At 49.8% G+C, this 14,008-nt stretch overlaps 1 protein-coding gene and 1 long non-coding RNA gene across 3 annotated transcripts in view; one reads left to right on the plus strand and one right to left on the minus strand.

Moving 5' to 3' along the window:
- Positions 1-492: 492 nt before the first annotated feature.
- LOC139082498 (uncharacterized) lies at positions 493-4,422 on the minus strand. The gene is made up of 3 exons (XR_011538555.1): positions 4,313-4,422; positions 1,785-2,085; positions 493-1,240 (listed from the first exon to the last, which is right to left on the minus strand). It is a non-coding gene; the product is annotated as an uncharacterized lncRNA (long non-coding RNA).
- Positions 4,423-4,510: 88 nt separating this feature from the next.
- Positions 4,511-14,008, plus strand: part of ZC3H18 (zinc finger CCCH-type containing 18) — a 60,623-nt gene continuing 51,125 nt past the window's right edge. For both annotated transcript variants that reach the window (XM_070613958.1, XM_070613959.1), the window contains exons 1-2: positions 4,511-4,724; positions 11,533-12,131. In XM_070613958.1, the coding sequence (XP_070470059.1) occupies positions 11,547-12,131 (585 nt within the window). In that variant the 5' untranslated portion in view covers positions 4,511-4,724; positions 11,533-11,546. The remainder of the gene's footprint in view (positions 4,725-11,532; positions 12,132-14,008) is intronic.

A 14,008-nucleotide genomic window follows, 5' to 3' on the forward strand; every position in this document is an offset into this window, starting at 1 on the left:
CCGCTTCTGTGTCTGGTCTCCAATCCAGGTCACTAGAAGTTTCTCCATGTCCGATCTAGGCTCTTCTCAAATTTTTGTTAGTCTCATTGCCTTCATTGAGGTAGATCCTTTAACAGCTTCTGTCACTTTGTTCTCTTCCTCAAGACTGTAGCTATGATGGAATGGCACCTGCCTGACTGGCAAGCAATAACCATCACTGATTTTCCACCTTCGTGGTTCTTAATCACTTTCAATCTCATCTGCAGGTCCATCACTCGACATGGCCTCTGACTGGCAACATTAGCAGTGGATTTTGTGGACTTAGGGGCCATGATGAACAAAATGACATGAGATGAAATCAAGCACAAGAGAAAATGATGCAATCAAGATACATGGTAAGCAAGAGCTGTATGAGGCTGCTGCCAGCAACGGCATACCGTTTCACAGTAAACTTTTTTTTATATATAGAAAGACTACACTCTAAAATAATAATAAAAAGTAATGTATAGAAAATACATAAACCAGTAACATAGTCCTTTATTATCAAGTACCACGTACAGTCCATGATCGTACGTGCCATGGTTTTATGTGACTGGAGCACACCAGGTTTGTTTACACCAGCATCACCACAAAATGCAAGTAATATGTTGCACTATGACATTACGATGGCTACGAACATACAATGGCCACGACGTCACTAGACAATAGGAATTTTTCAGCTCCATTATAATCTTATGAGACCACCATCACATATGCGGTCTGTTGTTAACAGAAACATCGTTATGCGGCGCATGACTGCACATAAAATCAGCAGGTGTGCCAGAATGTGGAGCACTCAACTCTGGATATAAAGGATCCCATCTGAACAAAATTTTATTCATCCGAGGCCTCCCAGTGGACCCAGTCCAGCCTAAATCGGACCCAGTCCAGTTTTTAAGTTGGACCCAATCCAGCTCTGGCGGGTAACCACCAAGAATTCCCATGGAACTTTGGCAAAAGCCTGGGGTTGCAGTCTGAGAGGCTAGGGGTGTGGCTCTGGGCAGACCTCCACCAGCTCAAGCCGACCTCCCCGTAAAGGAAAGCCAGTTAGATCGGGAGCTTGAGGCAAAGACAGCGGAGCTCAAACCGAGAGGAACTCACCAACAGTCCCGGAAACGGAGAGAAAGACAGAGAACTCAAAGCTTTCACAGGCACCACGCCTGTTTCTCATTGTCCCCAAAGCTGCTGGAAGTTTCCTTTGGTCCTGCTGCTGCCACCAAATCTGTTAATGCACAAAAATTCAACAGACTAAATTTGAAGATTTAATTGGACTTATTCAACAATTCATGAATCGGGCAGCATCTCACCTAGCAAGTAGAGAGTTGTACAAAGTGGAAGGTATTTATAGGCAGAAACTGGGCGGGACAAGAAAGTTATTAGCAAAAAAAAAAAAGAAAAGAAAGGTTTGTCACAGGCAGCTCATCTTTCTTTGGGGGAGGGCTCAGGGGTCTTATCAGGCAGGTGACCTCACTGGTGTTGATCAGGAATTTCCAGACTGGTGGTTGAAGGTCCCGTTCCTGGGAGGGGCTGAAACTGCAGTTAAGCCCCGTTTGCTGGCTCCACCCCCGGCCTGTTGTTTCATTCCTTAACACCATTAGCAGTCACTCCCCATCCTCCCTCCCTCCAGCCCCTGGTAACCATGCCTCCACTTCTAACTCTACCAATTTGCCTCTTCTGGACATTTCATGTAAATGGAATGTATTAGTCAGCTCCAGCTGCCATAACAAAATGCCATAGACTGAGGGGCTTAACCAACAGAAATTTACTTTCTCACGGTTCTGGAGCCTGGAAGTCCAAGATCAGGGTGCTGGCCTAGTCAGGTTCTGGTGAGAGCTCTCTTCTCGTGGATGCCACCTTCTTGTGGATGCCACCTTCTTGTGTCCTCACATGGTCGGCGGGGGTGGGGGGTGGGGGACCACGGGAGGGAGAGATGCGATGTGGTTCCCTCTGGTATCTCTTCTTATAAACATCTCATTCTTTTCTGTGGCTGAGTAATACTCCATCGTATGGGTAGACCACATTGTGTTTATCCATTCATCTTGTCACCGAAAATAATCCATAACCAATCTATAAATGAAAATTTGGGAGAGTTTATTCTGAGCTGAAATCTGAGGACCATGGCCCGGGGCCTTTCTTCCTGAAGGAAGAAAGGGCACCGAAGAAGCGGGGTGCACAGAGTGGTTATATACCCCCAAACAGGGTGTTTCACATATGATTGAAATGTCCCTCCCACAATAGTCACAAGATTGCCCTGTCGGCACAGCGCTTGATGGACACAGCAGGTAGTGGGTCTGCTGTCTCAGAGGGCTAGCAGGAGGCAAGTCTATTGTCTCGAGCTGGGCAGTCACAGGTGAGCGCAGCAATCAGTTTCTAGCCTAAGGAAAGATGCTTAATCCTTAAGGAGACGCCAAAATTGGGAGGGGGAGGGAAGTTGCACCTTTATCTCAAGGGCCTTTGTTCTTGCCATGGGGAATATCTAAAGCAGATATACAATGCATGCTCAACAGCCACGGTCAGGCCCTTTTGGAAAGACGAGGTCAGGCTGAATTAGGTTTATACCAAATGGCTTCCTCATATTCTCCAATACATCCTATTGCTTGCCATTTTTATTTGTCAATTTATTGATGGACATCTAGGTTGTTTCCACTTTGAGGCTATTGTGAATAGTGCTGCTGCGAACATTTGTGTACGGCTATTTTCGTAGACACGTTTCATTTCTCTTGGGTTAGATACCGAGGAGTGGCATTGCTGGGTTATATGATAACTCTGTTTTTTTGTTTGGTTTGGTTTATTTTTCCTTCTCCCCAAAGCCCCCCAGTACATAGTTGTGTATTCTAGTTGTAGGTCCTTCTAGTTCTGCTCTGTGGGACACCACCTCAGCATGGCTTGATGAGCAGTGCCAGGTCCAGGCCCAGGATCCAAACTGGTGAAACGCTGGCCTCTGAAGCCAAGCGCCTGAAGCCACCACTCCTCCACAGGGCCACCCCCAGTAAGTCTATGTTAATGCCTTCATTTCTTCCCCTGTTCATTCATTCATTCAGAAAACATGGGGCAAACATCCATGAGTTATTCAACTTCACCATATGCCAGACATTACAGTTGGAGGCAGACTGGAGGCAGGCTGCCCCAAGGAGGAGCCCTTCTTAGTACTGAGACAGCAGACCCACTACCTGCTGTGTCCATCAAGCGCTGTGCCGACAGGGCAATCTTGTGACTATTGTGGGAGGGACATTTCAATCATATGTGAAACGTCCTGTTTGGGGGTATATAACCACTCTGTATACCTCACTTCTTCGGTGCCCCTTCTTCCTTCGGGAAGAAAGGCCCCGGGCCATGGTCCTCAGATCTTAGCTCAGAATAAACTCTCCCAAATTTTCATTTATAGATTGGTTATGGATTATTTTTGTTGACAGTACTTACTGCAGGTTTCCTGGAGGAGGAAGATGAGGGTTAGGAAAGGCCTGCTCTGATTGCTATCCCCCAAAACCCTTAGTTATTCCCCAGGACAGGCTACATAATTTGCAGGATCCAGTGCACAATGAAAACACGGGCCCCTTGTTCAAAAATGACTAAGAATGTTAAGGTGTGAACAGCAGGGCATTCAACCAAGGGACCCTTCTAAGCGTGGGTTCTTTGTCTCCAAAATGGAGAGCACGCTATTACATCCCCGATCCCCACAGGGCCGCTCTAGGAGGCTCCAGCCTGAGGGTCTGTGGAGGCAGTTAGTGAGCTGTAAAAATGCTCCAAGTACCACATGACGTCCTTCTGATCACGGAAAGGTTACGTCGGCTTAAGTTCTTCACACTTAGTAAGACGCGGAGCCATCAGTCCCATAGAAAGTTTTAAAATTTTAAGCTTTGATATTTAAACTCAGTATCTCAAAAATAAACATTAATCAAATCAATCATTACTTAATCAAATTAATCTGTGTTGAACTGATTATATTTAATAGAGCGGGAGCTATTTAGTCCCACGGAAATAGTTAAAAACTATAAGCTTTGATATTTAAACTCAGTATTTCAAAACATGACTAATTTTTGTGTTGAGCTGATTATTTTTAAGAAAGGGGAAATAGTTAAAAACATTTAAGCTTTGGTATTTAAACTCAACATCTCAAAAATGATTACTTTGCCAGCTGCCTACGTTTAATAGGGGGCAGCTCTGTCCTCCGATCAAAGTAACTAAAATTTGAAGCTCTGAGGGTTAAACCACCACCACTGCGAAGGGCCACCTCCCCACGGGGGCACGCGGGAACCGGCGGCTCCGCGCGGTCACGTGACCTGCGGCCCGTCACCTGACCAACGCGCGGCGCGCTGAGCCCTCACTGCCGGTGTCGTCGGGCGGCCGGCGGCGCTCGGGCTCAGAAACCCGTCCCCGGGGGCAGGGCCTCCGGCGGCGCCTGCGCTGTAGTGAGGCCGGGCGCGCGCGCCGCGGGGGCGGGGCCGCGCGGAGGCGGCCGCGCGGAGGCCGGAAGGAAGCGGGCGGAGGGCGGGGCGAGCGAGGGAAGCCCGCCGGCCCGCAAGACGGCCGTCGCGGACTGATGACGTCGCACAATGGCCGGCCCCCGCGGGTAGTGGAGCCCGTTTGTTCCGCCCGCGTCGCGCCTCGAGCCGGAGCCTGTGAGGAGCGGAAGGGCCGAGGGACGCTTTCCCCGCGCCGCCCCGACCCCAGCGGAGCCGTGGCCCCCTCCCCGCCCTCGCGCTGAGGTAAGCGGCGGCTGCGGCGGGAGCCGGGCCGGCGGGGAGGGGAGGCCGAGGCGGCCGGGCGGGGAGCGTGGCGGCGGCGCGGAGCCCAGGCCTGGGAGCCCCGCCGCCGCCGCCTCCGGGGAGCGCTCCGGGCTGCGCCCCCGGCCGCAGTGTGGCTCCCGGGCCCCGGAAAGGGGCCGTGAGAGGGGCACGATCCCGCGTTCCGTCTGCGGCGAGCCAGCCCGGGGCCCTGGACGCCTCGGAGCCCGAGCCCCGCGCGGCTGCCTCGGCGCCCCGCCGTGGAGTTGGTTCTGCCGGAGCTGTCATTTCTCTTCCGGGACGTTCGCGGGGCACATGTTTGCTGCCCGCACGGGGGGGACACGCAGGTGGGCCCTCGGCGGAGATCGGCGGGGCTGTCGATGGGCTCTTCAGGAACTTTGAGCTCGCTGGAGCCTCCTGGAACTTGCGCCTTCGGCGTTACAGTGTGCACAGGTTGGACGCGTTGGCGGTGCCCCAAGACGCGCGCCACTCTCTCAGGATGTGAAACTTCCCTGCGCCTTTGGTCAGGAGCACCAGCGATGCCGGGTCCTTGGGATAAACTACTGCTGCTGGGATGCTGGGAGACTTGCCCCTGCGGAGACTTAAGTTTTCCGGAATGCTTTATGACGGCTGAGTTTGCCGGGTAGTGTGGTTGATCATTTAAGTAAGCTTTGTCCAGGAAACTCATTTGCAAGAGTAGGTCAACTTTCAGATGCATTTGGGGAAAAAGGAAAAGGAGGGTGTTTGACATCCGAAGTATTATTTGGGGGCGTAGCAATGGCTCTCATCCTTTCTCCTTTGAGACTCACCTTCATCCTAGTGCCCGCAGAGTGGTCCTTTCCCAGAGCAAAGGTTGGGATTTCAGGGTGAGCCTGAACCCAGGCTGATTCCCACCTCCAAGCCCTGGGAAGGGAGTCTGTCTGACAGTTTTACAGTCGGAGCACATGTGTGTAGCCCAGCCAGCTCTGGAAACCAGTCCTATGTGTTCCGAAGACTGGAACTCGTCTCCGGTTTGGGGTGGGAAATGTTCAAACATTGTAAGAAAGCCTTGTGGAATCATTTCAGAGAGCAAACAGGTAACCTGTGGCCTTGCTCATGTTTAAAGAGGTTGTTTTACTTTTTCACAGCTACAGATCGTCTCAAGGTGAGTACTTTCTCCCTGGGGAGTTTTTTGGTGGGCAAGCTTAGTCACTTTCGGGGTGGTATCTGTCACCAGCCTTGACATCCTTATTTTGGATGTTGTAAATCCATGAAGTTACGAATCAATTTTAACCGGCCATCCTAGAACTGAGGCATTCACACAGTGTCTGCTCTATTGAAAGTTGTCATCTGAAAAGGCTGTACTTGGGTTTCATTGGTGCTCCTTTGCCAAAACCTCTTTACAATTCCTGTTTCGGTAGTGAATGTATAAGCCGTATAAGGAAATCCATCTCATTCAATGCTCATGCCCCATTTTGACCAAAAACTGTCTTACCTGGTTTGGTAACTCACCTCCCTTACCAGACCAGGCTCTGAATGGCTTCCTGCGGTTTCTCAAAGTGAAGCACCTTGCTGCCCTTGAGAGTGCCAAGAGAGTGTTCTGCACGCTTCTAAAGGTCACTCAGAGAAGTACCCAAAATGTTGTGTGCTTTAGCACTGCCATTGGAATCACTGTGCAGCCTTCCAGGGTGACTGCTGGGAAATGAGACAGCCCTCACTCTACGTCTGAGTTCTGGTATACTCTTCTAAAAATAAGGCACTTGTTTCAAATCTTTCTGGTATGCAACAGGTAGTTTATCAAGTAACGAGATTTTGCCATTTATTCATTCATTTATTCATCAAGCATTTATCAGTCACTGTTTGCCAAATGCAGTAAGCAATGGAGACACAATGATGGAGACTTGTCGTTCCGCCTTGTGGATCAGAGGACAACAGTGTTCTCAATTTTGCCAAGAATGGCTCCAGGGTGGTTGTGTGAGAGTTGTGAGCCTGAGGAAGACGTGACCAGAGGCCCTCCATTTCCTTGTCTGCACTTAGGAGGCCACGTGTTTTTCCTAGTGCCTGACATAGAGCATGCACTCAGATATTTGCCACATGGAATTAATTTCACAACAGGACACAGGCGCCCAGAGAGACAGTTAACCTGCCCAGAGTGGGCCTGGAATGCAAGCCACCTTCTGACCCCAGTGACACTTCTCTTCTGTGCAGCAAGGTGTGATTCAGGGCGCTTCTAATAAACAGGTAGATTCTTCAGCATGGTTTCCTCTGCCAGGTGTTCAGTTCTGTGCAGCTTCAGATTGTACAGTCTCAAGAGGTTCCATAGGAAAGAAGAGCTGTGACTTCTTTCCTCAGGAAATTGTCAGGGCCTCCTAAGGGTGACTGTATGTCCCAGTGTGCCTGGGACAGCTCCTGATCATGCCTGTTGTGACTGTTACTAGTGACCCGCTCAGTCTCAAACGTGTCCCAGTTTAGATGACCAATTTTGTGATAGCTCTGCTCCTAAGTGCCAGCCACTTGCTGCGTTTGGGGAATACAGAGGTGAGTCTGAGCCCTTCCACTCAGGCACTTCATGAGGGGGTCTCCCAGCAGACCTCACAAACAGATAGCCTCAGTACAGCGTGGTAAGTATGGATACCTAATAGACGAATGTGCACTGTACTTTGGGCAGGAGTTCTTAACCTGGGGCCTGTGGGTGGACCTCAAGAGGTTTTGAACTCCCTAAAGTGGGAGATAAATTGCATATGTCGAGGATTTTCTAGGGAGAGGACCCATCCACTTCATCAGATTCTCAAAGCAGTGCGTGCTCCTGGAACGGCTGAGTGAGCACCACTGACAGAGCGCTGGGCCCCACACAGTGGCAGGTGCACTCAGGACCGTGGGCTCCGCCACCTTCTGGTCAGCACCGAGAACTGCCTTTGAGAGTTGGGAAGTTACCTTTGCGTCCTTGGAATGGTGAAGTGGTTTCCATAATTTAAGCTGTGGAGGGCATGCAGGCTGAATAACATTCTTAAAATTATTTTCCATGGCACAGCAGCCTCTCGGGATCTTACTTTGAGTCATCGTTTCCTGTGGTGTCAGTAGACAGGTGTGCCCTTGGGGGGGTTTCTTTGATTGGATTCACGTTTGGTTTAAGTGCCTAAGATTCAAACTTCAGACAAGTTCACAATCATGAAATGAATGACTGTTGTCACAAGCCGAATCTCCTTGTGGTCGTTACCATCTTTACCTGATGGTCTATACAGATCACATAGTAACTTTTCCATCTATATGAAAATATGTGTTTTTCGTTCTAGAAGGGCTAAAATAGGAGTATAGATGGACCAGCGCAAACTTTAGAAGGGAGAAAAGAACAGACAAAATCTGCTGGTTCAGTACAAGTCCCCAATTTATGTGTGGGCTGTGTTCCAAAAGAGAACTTATGAAATCACTTTGGAACTCAGGTCCCATTTTCCTACAGAAACCATGGCAAGAAGTGGGGCTTGGTTCCTAGGCAGTGAGCAGAAGCTCATTTCACGTGTAGTACCAGGCTCCGACTGAGCACGCGCTCCAGAAGCAGCTCTGCGTGGCAGTCCTGGGATACGCACTCCATGGCCATGTGGCCCAGTTTCCTTGTGTAGGAAGGGGGACATCACTTATTTGGAAGGTTGATGTGAGGAAATCGGGCAAGAGCCAGACACAGAGGAGGAGTCTCAGCGGGCGGCCGGGCGGTGGGCTTTATTGCCAAGGTGGCTTTAGTAACCGAGTCCTGCTTTAGTATAGTAGGTCCTCAGGCGTTTGTTGAATGAAACTGTGAATGAATTACTGCTGAGTGCTCCAAGAGACTTGAACTGAATCTGACAGGGGTGATAGGAGGATGGGTTTGGGAAGTTGAGGATTACCTTTACTCATCTTCACATTAATTCAGTTTAAATTAAAATGTGTGGAGCATGCGCCAGGCACATTATTAGGCTTATCTCATCTGCTTGTTGCAACACCCTTGTAAAGAAGATTCTGTTGTCCCCATATTTCAGATGAAGAAGCTGGGGCCTGGCAACTTTTCATAATTTGCCCAAGATCCTAAAGCTGGGAAGCAGAGCTGGGGGTCAGGTTCTACTCAGAAGCCCACACCGATTGCACTATCTCATATGTCCTGGAAAGGCACAACACCCCAAGAGGCAGACCTCCCGCCTGACGCTGGCGCACCGGCACTGGTTCAGATACTGAAGTTAGGCACTCTTCTTCCATTTCCTACTCTGGGATTTAATGTCAAGTTTGCCAAAAATATAAAAAGCAATTTGGTTGGACCTAATCATAACAATGAAAACAAAGTAGAAACCAGTTTGCACCTGGGCCCCAGAAAAGGGCTGTTACCGGGTTATGAGAGTTTGTGGCTGTGAACAGGATAGTATGTTGAGAGGCCAGTGGTAGGTTCCAGGTTCGAGGGGTGTTTTCTGCAGAGTATCAGTTGTGTGATTTTTAAACTAGTTTGAGGGGACATTTGATTTTGGATAACAGTTGATTTAAGAGGTAACTTTGTTTCCAAGGTTGCACGAGGTTTTACAGTCATTATACTGTAAAATGAGAGCATCAGAACTTGTCAGGTTTCAGTTTGGGAGGGAAAAGGCTCACTAGCCAGTTCTGTGACTGCCTGCCTCTAGGCGCTGGCTCAAGCAGTTGGGGAGGTGAAAGCCGCTGCCCTTCTATGGAGAAGGTTTCATATATACAATCTAATGAAAACTATACAAAGATAAGGCATAGGATGTCATACATAGAGGAAAATCTTACGTGTTTTATTAGTCTTATTAACTAGGGACGGGGCGAGGCTGCCAGTTTGCCGCTGGCCCCTGACCAATTGCTGTAACCACCCCCAGGCTCTTTCTGGAGCAGTTGAGAGTGCAGGGCCTGAGCAGCCGGCCCTGTCCTTGGTAGCATCTTCACCTTGCCCATTGCTGTGGCCGTGGAAGTACTGTGTGCAGTGATAGGCTCTGCCCTGTGCAGAGAGGCCAGAAAGCCACGGGGTAGCCTCAACTTTATCCATTTTCAGGAGAGTACGCCATTTTAGGACTAGCTGCTGCTGCTGCCTTTTTTTTTTTTTTTTCCTTGCTGAGGAAGATTTGCCTTGAGCTAACATCTGTGCCGGTCTTGCTCTATTTTTTAGTATGTGGGCTACCAGCACAGCATGGCCACTAACAGGATAGTGTAGGTCTGCACGTGGGAACCAAACCCAGGCCGCTGAAGCGGAGTGAGCTGGACTTAACCAGTAGGCTACTGTGGAGGGCCCAGGACTAACTTTTTAATAATTCTTTCCAATAGTCCTACCTCTGGAAAGTGCAGTTAGAAGACTGAAAAGTGAATCATTTTCAAAGCTGTCTACTTTTAAGTGACTTTGAGTAAACTGATTGGTTGTAAGTTTCTATTACTGTTTACCACTTAGCTTATCTAGAAAGTGATGAATTTTAAGTGATTTGTCCTAATGTGTGTTCAATTATAATAATTTCCATTAACAGCAAAAAAATGTTTTCAACTCCACGTTCAGATACCAACTTTTGGTATGTGTGTCTTTAAACATAGCTTGTCCTTTTGACAGTATATATTTTAGATACATATTTATGTGATATATAATATATATATAAAACTATCATTGGTTATATAAGTATGTAAAATAAATTTATACATTTAAAGTATGTACATATACGCATGTAGGTTTCCAGATCTCGCTGAGATAAGAAGTGACATGACTGTGACATGCATTATTTTAAATAAAAAATTTTGAAGAATCAACTGAATGTTGAGCCCTGCACTCTGTCATGTCAGGCTGACTTGGTGGTGACTTGCTCTGCCTGCAGAGAATGGTCAGTGTTTGCTTACAGACTGCTTGGTGTCGGTTTCACGCACACACACGCTTGCCCCACCCGATGCAATCTGTGTTTAGAACAAATGGAGCCAGGTCATGTCTTTACACATTGAGGTGGGAAAACCAGAAAATACTCACTTTATAATAAAATCTAGATTAGTAAAAGTAGAAATGAAGTCTTCTCAAATCACACTGTTAGTCTTTTTACATAAGAAGTTACTTAAATATGTAAACTTTCCTGCCAGATTTCTTTTCCCATACATACCCATATTTGAACGGTGCTTCTCCACTTTCTCGTGAGAGTCACGGGGTGCGTGAACACCTTCTCGGCATCTGATGGCAGCTCCAACGTGAGGGTCTGTGCTGAGGCCCAGATCTGCAGTTTTGAAGACCATCCCAAGTGATTCGGATGGGGCAGTCAGGGCCTTACGGGGAGAAGTGTGTTCAGGAACAGGAGACGGCCCTCAACCTGGGAATTCCTAAAGGCGGGCCCGGGTTTCTGCTCCAGACCCTTCGGATGGCTCTAGAGAAGTAGTTGGAAGCGTGCCTTCAGTTTGGCTGCCTCATTCCATAATGCAAACTTTCTGGAATTTCAAAAGTTGTTCAGGAGTCCAGAAAGCTGTCCTTGTAATTTGTGTCCTGTCGCTCACTCTCTTAACCGTTCTGGTTGCACTTGAGAGGGGAGAGCGACGCCAGGTCTTTGCCAGCTTGCTCAGAGGTGAGGCTTCACGCATGGCCTAGGAGCACAGTCCAGCTCATGGTGGCCATGTGTGTGGCGACAGCCTCCATTCTCCCCAGTGGGACAGCCAGCAGCAGTGGTCTGCGGAGTGGAGTCTGGGCTTTGGAGGCGGTGCACAGGCCCAGCGAGGTGCGGGTCCTCATCCCGCCTGCAGGTCGGGGTGAGTGTGGCCAGGAAGGCCAGGGCAAGGCTGACTTTGCGTTTTCCTAAGTGCCGTGAACCTGTGTTCTCTTTTACAGAACTGTGGGTACCGATGGATGTGGCTGAGAGCCCTGAACGGGACCCTCGCTCTCCAGAGGACGAAGAGGAGGAGCAGCAGGGCCTCTCCGACGATGACATCCTGAGGGAGAGTGGGTCTGATCAGGATTTGGACGGAGCTGGGGGGAGGGCTTCTGATCTGGAGGATGAGGAAAACCCCGCCCCGGGACTGAGCCAGGAGGAAGAGGAGAGTCGCTCTGACGAGGAGGACCAGGACCAGGACTCGGAGGCTCAGGAGCTGAGCAGGGGCCCAGCAAGCCCCCCACGTGTGGAGGAGGGAGACGGGGGGGAGGAAGACCGCACGAGCGACCTGAGGGATGAGGCCTCGTCGGTCACCAGGGAACTGGACGAGCATGAGTTAGACTATGACGAGGAAGTCCCTGAGGAGCCGGCCCCTGCAGGGCAGGAGGACGAGGCTGAGAGGGCCGGGCCTGAGGGCGACGAGGAGAAGGGGGCAGGAGCTCTCGGGGAGGAGGGGCCCGCAGGTGCTCACGGTGTGCAAGACAGGGAGCCCCTGGAAGCTGCCAAGGAGAAAAGGAAAGAGGACGACGACGGGGAGATCGACGACGGGGAGATTGACGTGAGTATGCTCGAGCTGTGAACAGGGTGCCACGTAGCACCCCACCACAGGGACACCAGGACCAGGGCTCCTTCCAGGGTTGACTTGGGATTGGCTCGTGGCTCGGAGCACAGTGGGGGCGGAGGAGTGCAGGGAAGGGAGAGGACTGTTCTGGGAGCGGTCACCATGGTAATCGGGAGGTGCTAAGAGCCAAGGAGGCGAAATAGGCGCTTCAGAAAACTGGTGCCTGTAGTCGGGAGCTGGCCCACTCCCCGTGGACCCCCACTCACCTGTCTGTCTCTCTCCGTTGGATGGTATTCAAATGTCCAGCCCCCATTTTTTTTTAAGTTGTGAATTCCTTTTTTTAACAAGTCAAGTGGTAATTTCTCCCTTTGTGCCTGCTATCTTTAAGTAATATTTGAGTTAGCATTCAGCTAGAGCCATCATGGGTTTTAGTTCTTGTCAGGTTCTTAAGACGGAAAAGGCTCAACCGGCTTGGCTCCGGTTCTCTCTTTTTTAGGCGTTATAACTGTGCCCCATGGCCTGCCCTCTGGTGAGGGTCCCAGCTGGGCCAGGCTTCTTTGGAAGTGTCCCTGAGGAGACCCTCGGGACTGGATAAAATGGGCGTGTGCGTCAGAACGCCTCTGCTTTTGATCCAGCCGTCACACTTCCTTATAATTTGTGTAAATGATCTGGCCTTCAGGTTGAGGAGAAGGGGACACTGGAAATATATCATCTGAGATATGGGTAGGATTTTTAGGACAGATAATGCTATTGAAAGCACTTGAATCGTGATCGTTAAGAAGCCTAGTTTTGGGGAGAAAGAGTCTGAAGTCCTCCCGAGTAATGCTTTTACTCAAAGGAGTTGCGAGGGGCAGGGCAGACGGAAGTAGCCCCGACAAGGAGACTGCTCGTCTGAGAGTCAGCCTGGTGAAAGGCATGTGGAATGTCCCAGAAACGTGCTAGGTTGAGGAGGGAAAGGTTGCTGGTGACATCCTTACCCTCAGGTTTAGCAGAACCTCCCACTGCTCTGGTGGTGTGTTGGCGTGTGTGTGCTCAGGTCATTTTAAAATGTGGCGGTGGCCATGGTTGTGCTGGCAAATTTACAGGCTTGTAGACATCGCTTATCTAACTTCGTTCCTAAGAACAGAACTTTGCGGGCGTGTGTGTGTGTGTGTTTGTGTGCTCACAGCTTAGAATTTCAGATCTTGTATATTCTCACAACTAGGCGTAGGAGGTGGTCTCCTGAGTTACTAACTTTGCTTAGTCTTACCTCACTTAAAAGGATGTTGTCGGGACGTTATCACACAGGTGTCCTTAGGTTTTTCCGGCTCTGCTTCCTGTCCACTTTTGGAAAATTCACCTCTACCACAGGGTCGGCAAAGGGAAGAGAGATCCTGTGAGGCTCAAGTTAATCAATTTGGATGAAATTTTTGGCAGAAGATGAAATCGTTCGTTGAGGTTGCCCCTGAGTTTGGTTTTTCAGTGTTACAGAGAAAAGCCACGTCTGTGTCCTGCCACCAGGGAATGCGGGGTGGGCGGAGCTCCTCATTTCCGGGCCGCTGCAGCCCAGGGGTTCTGCATGGCCCGTTTCCTGTTAAGAGAGGACCAGTTGCAAACTCTTTGTTCTTCAACCGTTGAATAAGTCTTCAGGGGACATTTGTCTACTCTCCTGACTTTCCATGATCATATGGGGTCAAGTGTCTCCCTACAGCTCCTGGGGGGCTTTGGCATCGTCACACCAGTGAGCTCTCCCACTGTGCTTAGATGTAGCGGTGTGGGACATTGGGTCGAACTGAGCCAGCCCTGGAAAGCGCCCATTGTTTGGAGATTGGCTGGTTTCCCCTAGAAACAGCATGTGAAATAAAAATCCAGTTTGCCTTTCTTGCCCACTCAGA

The sequence above is a fragment of the Equus przewalskii genome, chromosome 3 (genome assembly GCF_037783145.1).
Source record: "Equus przewalskii isolate Varuska chromosome 3, EquPr2, whole genome shotgun sequence".
Taxonomy (NCBI): Eukaryota; Metazoa; Chordata; class Mammalia; order Perissodactyla; family Equidae; genus Equus; species Equus przewalskii.